At 64.4% G+C, this 6,572-nt stretch overlaps 1 protein-coding gene across 1 annotated transcript; it reads left to right on the top strand.

Moving 5' to 3' along the window:
* Positions 1 to 291: 291 nt before the first annotated feature.
* On the top strand, positions 292 to 2,323 carry LOC110479807 (WAP four-disulfide core domain protein 2). The gene is made up of 4 exons (XM_021547324.3): positions 292 to 482; positions 744 to 878; positions 1,894 to 2,046; positions 2,140 to 2,323. Exons 1-3 carry the CDS (start codon positions 395 to 397, stop codon positions 2,043 to 2,045), a joined length of 375 nt encoding a protein of 124 aa, XP_021402999.1. The 5' UTR covers positions 292 to 394; the 3' UTR covers position 2,046; positions 2,140 to 2,323.
* The last annotated feature ends 4,249 nt before the right edge of the window (positions 2,324 to 6,572 follow it).

Genomic DNA, 6,572 nt, shown 5'->3' on the forward strand with positions numbered 1-6,572 from the left:
GGTCATGCCCCGTCCCCGGTGCACTCGCTCCTTGGCGAGCGGTGCCCCTTCATCCCCGGGCCGATCGCCACGCAGGGCCGCGGCGACCCAGCGCCCCGGCGGGCTCGGCCGGGGCCGGCCGGGGTCCGGCGTGCGGGGCCGTGCCCGGGGGCGCTCGGCTGCCGTTCCTGCCGGGCGAGTTCTCGGCATGGCCGCCCAGTCTCCTCGAGGCTCCCCCTCCCTGGTCGGCAGCCAGCAGCAGCAGATACCTGATACTCGGGTTGTGCAAGCGCGAAGGGGGAGCCTGGCCCTGCCCGGCCCTTGGGAGCCACCCGGAAGGCCGAGCCCGCCGGCCCCACCTGGAGAGGAGCTTAAAGGCCGGCCGGGCGGGCACAGCGCAGCCGGTTCCTGCACCATGCCCGCGGCCCGCAGCGTCCTCATCTTGGCGGGGCTCCTGGCTCTCTGGGCAGAGCTGCCGGCAGCATCCGCCCAGAATGACACCAGTGAGTATGAGCGCATGGCCCGGCACGGCTCGTCACGGCACGCCCGGCCAGCGGCCAGCATCCCTCCCTCCCTCCCAGCCCCAGGGCGAGCCGGCGTGGGGGCCGGGGCGAGCACCGGCCTGTGCCCGGCGCGGTCGGGCTCGGCAGCATCCCTGGACCCAGCCCTGGGGCCGGGGCAGCATCTCCCGGAAAGGGACGGCGCCCTCGCCCTGCCCGGCGCCCGCCGCCCCGCGCCTGCCCACGCCCCGCATTGCCTTGCAGCAAAAGCCGGCGTGTGCCCGAGCCCGGCGGTGGATGCGGTGAACTGCACGGTGGGGTGCCAGTCCGATGGCGACTGCGAGAGCACCCTCAAGTGCTGCCCGGCAGCCTGCGGCAAGGCCTGCCAGAAGCCTGACGGTAACACTCCCTCCTGCTCCTTGGCCGCGCTGCCCGCAGTCGGTGCCGCTGCCACGAGCCAGCCGCCCGTCCCAGCCAGCAGTACGGGCGCTGCAGCGGTGGCACCAAGCCTGGGTGCCCGATGTGTGTTCAGCTGCAGGACGGGGACTGGGGGCTGCACGGAAGCCCAGCAGGCTCGGGGTGTGCTCCTGCTGGGCCGTACTCACATCTTCTTCCTCTCAGCGATGCAGGGGCTGAGTGGACACACCTAAATGATGCTGGGGCTTGGGTGGAAGGTGGGGTCTGCGCCACTCCCCATTGCAGTCCTGTTCAGCCTTGTGGGCAGCTGCCAGCCCAGGATGCGGGGGGCACCGTTCTGTTGCTCACCACAACAGTCATTCTGGATAGCAACCCAAGCAGACGGGTGCAGGAGTTGGAAGCCACAGCTGCAGACACATGGATATGACCTGGATGCTCCAGAGCCTCCATGGCTACCTGCAGGACAGTGCTGGCTTGGCTGCACCACAGTGGAGGGCAGCATGGTGCAGAGCCAGAGCTCAATGCCAGTGGCAGGCAGTGGGACAGTGGGGCAGAGGCTCCACACTGCTGGGCAAAGGCTGTTTGGGGGGCCTGTGATCCTGGCTGAGGCCTAGGCTGCGCCCCCATGCTATGAGCAAACAGCTGGGCCAGCCATGGCAGTTGTAGAGGACAGCAGGGCCAAGGCCTGCATCAGGTCTGCATGTTGCAGCTGTGCATCCTGTGTCAGCCATGTGTCCCTGAGAGGGAACACTGAGCATAGGGACTGCTGGGGACCACTATGCCATGTGGCCACCCTGCTGTGTTCCCATCAGGTCCAGCTGGCAAGGAGTGCCAACAAGCAGATCAATGGGATGGGGGAAATGCTGGGTACCGTGGTGATCCCTCCTCCATGGCAGATAGGGGCCAGGGCCATGCCCACAGCTTTGGGACCTGCCGGGTAGGCCCTCCCCTCCTTGCCAGGGCTAGCAGGTCTCAGCCATGTTCTTTTGTCTTTCAGAGAAGCCTGGCACCTGCCCACCCGTGAACCCGGGCATCCCCATGCTGGGCGTCTGCGCCAACCAGTGCAAGACCGATGCCAACTGCTCCGGGGTCCAGAAGTGTTGCAGGAATGGCTGTGGCAAGGTCTCCTGTGTGACACCCATCCATTGAGGTCAGCTGGGTGCATTCCAGCCCCGGGGATCCCACAGCACCGCAGCACGGCACCTATGCACCCATCCTGCTCACAGCCTCTGCTCCTTTGCAGGTGCAGCCGTCTCCTGCCAGCCCAGCCACAGGGAAGCTGCTGCCCGATGCCCATCCCACATGCCCTGGACGTGGCCCTGCACCATCCCCCATGGCTTGGAGCCTTCAGCCTCAGTTTTCTCCCTGAGGTTCTCTGCTCAGGGCAAACCCCCTGCACTCTCTCCAATAAAGCAGCTTCTCCCTGACATGCTGTGGCTGCCTCTCCATCCCACACCATGGCCACTTCTTTGTTCCATGCTGAGGCCACCTCTCCATCAAAAACCATGGCAGCTTCTCCATCCCATACCAGGGATACCAGGGATTCACAAGCAGGAGCATCAACTGACTCTGTCATGCCTCCAAGGGTCCCCTGCCTGTGCCCTGCCTGGGGCTGTCCCATGGGTCTATGGCCCCAGCTGTCCCTGCACGCTGGCTCCTCCACCTTGGGTTCTCCACCATGCTCAGAGCATTGTTGAGGTGCAGCTGTGTCCGTGTCCCATCAGAGCAGAGGGGCTGTCTGCTCCCTGCTCTGCAGTGGCCAGGGACAAACAGGCTGCAGTGTGTGCTCGTACAGGAGCATTACCCAAACTCCTCCTTACCCCTGCCCCCCCAGCCTGGCCATGGCACCTTGCCCACAGCAGAAGCCTGAAGGAACTTTCGGCAGTGCAACCCACATGCCCTGGTCCCATGCCTGCCCCTGCCACATCCCTCTCCACCTGCTCAAATCTGGGCTCCTGCTCCTGTCCTGCTTTCCCCTGGCACTTCCTGCTCTCCACAGGTCTCCAGGGGCCCTGTTTCTTCCGTACCTGCCTGTTCCTGCTCCCAGGCCCTGGGATCAGAGCATGTCCCTCCTGCCTGGGAGGGGCTGGCACCCCCATAGCCCCCTCCTTGGCAGAGCCATCCCCTGGGATTGAGTGAGCCCCACACCTTGCCCAGCACTGCCCAGTGTCTGGTGCTGGTTCCCCCTCTCTCTGCAGTGCAGGTGCAGGCTGTGCCAGCACCACAGCTCCACAGCAGCTCTCCCTGCTCCAGGTGTGTCAGGAGGGATCCCCTGGACACTGAAGACTGGGACAGGACTGCTCCAGTGTCCCATCCATGCTCTCAATGGTGTAGCTCTGGGAGTGCTCAGCCATTGGCCCAGCTGCTCACAGGTCACCAGTGACCTGGAAAAGGAGCTGCAGATGTGTCAGCCATGGGCCATGAGCCCAGAACTGCCCCAGGAGTCTCCCCCAAGCTGAATTGTTCATGCCCAGCACTCCCACAGTCCCGGAACTGTGCCGCCATGAGAAGGAGCAGCTTGGCTTGGCCAGCCCCCACTCCAGCAGGGTTTAAATCCCAGCCCCTTGCCCAGAAGCACATTGACTGCAGCACAATGCTGGGCCACCACACTCTTCTGGTGCTCCTGGCACTGCTCACCCTGGCCCAGCAGCACAGCCCCAGGGACCAGGGCACTGCCCTCACCCTCACTGAATCCCCTCACCGGGCCCTGCAGGGACACTGGACCCCCACTGCCCCTCCTGCCCCCCCCAAAGTGGGTGAGTGCCCAGTGGGGACGAGCAGAGCCCCTTGGCCCTCCAGACTGTACTGCCTCTCCGACCATGGCTGCCCTGGTGCTGAGAAGTGCTGCCAGAACGGGAAGGTCTGGACCTGCCTCCTGCCCACCACAGGTACCGCTGCTCACTCCAAGGGATGCCAGCACGAGGATCGGGCAATGGGTGGGATGTGGGCTGGTGCCTGTGTTGGTGCCTCTGGAGGGAGTGTCCCTGCTCCCTGAGACATGGCTACGCGGCTGCATGGAGCATCTCCCTCTGCAGAGAGCCCGGGCTACTGCCCCCGTGCTGGCAGTGCCATTGGGCCAAGCTGTGGGACGAGATGTCACAACGACACCGCATGCCACTCGGGGGAGAAGTGCTGCACCCGCGGCTGCTGCACCCGCTGCGTGCTTGCTGAGCCAGGTGAGGTGTCCTGGAGACCCCATGCCAGGCTGAGAACGCCCTGGGGCAGCGCCAGGGTTCTGCAGCCCCCATCCCACTACAGGGGAGTCGTGGGCAGTGGGGCCAGGCTGGCTGCATGCCAAACCCTGCGCCTTCCCTCCAGCCAAACCTGGGTTCTGCCCATGGAAGCGTGCCCAGAGGAGAGCTGCTGCCTGCCCCAACCGCTGCACCGATGACCGGGACTGCCCTGGGGAGCACAAGTGCTGCTTCTCTGGCTGTGGGTTGGCCTGCACCCCTCCAGACACAGGTACAGCCCCCCCAGCCCTCTCTGATCCCCACATCCAGCCCACCACTGCACTGGTGCTAGCCCAGCTCCCCCCTGGCAGAGCCCAGTGTGTGCCCGGCCCTACTGCTGGACAAGCTGCAGCAGCTGTGCCTGGCCAAGTGTGCAGCTGGTGCCACCAACCAGGCCCCAGGGAGTGTGTGTCACTGGCTGTGGCTCCCAGTGCCACAGCCTGCCCTGGGCACAGCCCCAGCCCTCAGAGCTGGCCCTCAGGGCTGTGGGAAGGGATCCCCATGCCCAGCTCCTCTGTGATGGGTGGGAGATGGCTCTGAGTGCGTGAAAGGCTGAACCCCCTCCTGACCCTCCCTCCTGCACCCCGCTTAGATTTCACCCAAAGCAAGGGTTGTCCTTCACCACTCCAGCTACCAGCTGGCATCCCATACTGAGCTGTGACTGGTCTCACTGGGTCAGACTGGTGTGGGTGTGAGGATGGTGACTGAGGTCATCGTGGTGCCTGGGAAGGAAGATGGAGGAGCAGGACAGGGACAGGATGGAGACCGAGGCTGCGCCAGCAGTGGGACTGGGGACAGAATTCCAGCACAGCTGCCCTCTTCCCTGTCACCAGGGAGCCACCATGCTGCAGTGAAGCCCGGCGTGTGCCCCACGGTGCTGCGGGGCTCCTTGGGGCCCTGCCTGGAGCAGTGTGACACTGACAGTGACTGCACTGGGGACAACAAGTGCTGCACCACCGGCTGTGGTCACATCTGCAAACCACCCACCAAGGGTAAACCATGGGCACCCTGTGGGGCCCAGACCCCTGTGCCCCCTCCCTACCTGTCACCGTGACCCTCTGGGGGGCAATGGGAAGCTGAGGACTGAGCTGCTGTCCAATGGGGCAGGAGCTCAGTGAGGAGCTCACCCCTGCAGGCAGGGCAGCTCCCCCACCCTGGAGGGGTGCCCTGAGCCCCTCACCCCTTTTTCTCTCCACGTGTGCCAGCATGGCCAGGTCTCTGTCCCCCTGCAGCAGAAGGTGATCAGGCAGCCAAGTGCCTGTGCCTCCTCCTGTGCCTGCAGGACAAGGACTGTCCCCTTGGCCAGAAGTGCTGCCTACAGGGCTGCAGCAGGGTCTGCATCCACCCACGGTGGGGTAGAGTCCCCTCCAGCCTGCTGCCTCCTGGGTCCAGCCCGGAGGGGACAGAGGGGGGCCAGGGCAGGAGCACCACAGGACTCCCATCCCTCAGAGAAGGAGCACTGAGGCATCCTCACTGACCACCTCACTTGCCTCTTCCAGGTACAGCGTAGCCGTGGCCAGGAAGGACTGCACCAGGAGCTGCCATTTCAGGGTCATCCCCACCCCACTGCCATTGCACCCATGGGCTGGACAGAGGTGCTGGTGCACCCCACACCTCTCCCTGCACTGGACCCTGTGCACTGGCAGGGTGGCACCAGCATTGACTCCGATGCTTCTGCTCAGGTCCCTGGCACTCCCAGCCGTGCCATTAAGGGCTGCATGCTGCCTGCACTACCCATGGGCAAGACTCCTAGCAACCCCACATGAGGCAAAACCCTGCATCCACAATGGCCCCAGCTGCTCCACAAAATAAACCATCCCACAGGCACCTCTGTTCTGTGCTCTGCTTCCCAGAGGCGCTGGCAGCCTGGGCTGCCTGCAGGCAGGGAGGTGCAGGCAGCCATCCCCACATGAAGGCACTGCCCGAGGGCAGGGAGAGGGTCCCAGTTCCATGTAGGTGACTTCCAGCCATCATTGTTCCATGGTAACCATCCTGCTGGGCCTGGGGGGCTGCATGATGTCCCCTCAGCAGTCATGGACTGCAAAACCAGTTCCCTCAGATTCCTTGTGCCAAGGAAGGGCTCATTTGCATCCCAGAGTATCAAAACCTGGTGTGAAAAGCAGTCACAGGTTAGGACAGATAGAGCACCCAGACAAGGAAGGGGGCAGGGAGCATCACCCATGTGCCAGGGGCAACTGGCAGGACCTGCTTACTCATGGTGCTGGATCCCAAGCAGTCCCATGCATGGAAGCTGCACTTGGCTGAGGAGTAGCACCATGGCAGTAGAGCTGTTAGAACCCCTCGTGCTGTGCCCACTGCCATGCCAGGACCAAGCCATGGGGTCTATCCACAGCCCCCACTCCAGGGAGAAGAGGAGTAAGTGGGGCTGGAAGGAAACCCAGAGAGGGAGTGGCAGCCAGTTCCAGCAAGGATGGGGTGGTGCAAC

Source organism: Lonchura striata, chromosome 17, assembly GCF_046129695.1.
Source record: "Lonchura striata isolate bLonStr1 chromosome 17, bLonStr1.mat, whole genome shotgun sequence".
NCBI classification, from domain to species: Eukaryota; Metazoa; Chordata; class Aves; order Passeriformes; family Estrildidae; genus Lonchura; species Lonchura striata.

Excerpts from the sequence above, each read along its gene's own strand:
- LOC110479807 (XM_021547324.3), top strand. The coding sequence starts at position 395 with ATGCCCGCGGCCCGCAGCGTCCTCATCTTGGCGGGGCTCCTGGCTCTC. Across the intron at positions 483-743 it reads ATCCGCCCAGAATGACACCA|CAAAAGCCGGCGTGTGCCCG; the intron begins GTGAGTATGAGC and ends ATTGCCTTGCAG. Across the intron at positions 879-1,893 it reads GGCCTGCCAGAAGCCTGACG|AGAAGCCTGGCACCTGCCCA; the intron begins GTAACACTCCCT and ends TTTGTCTTTCAG.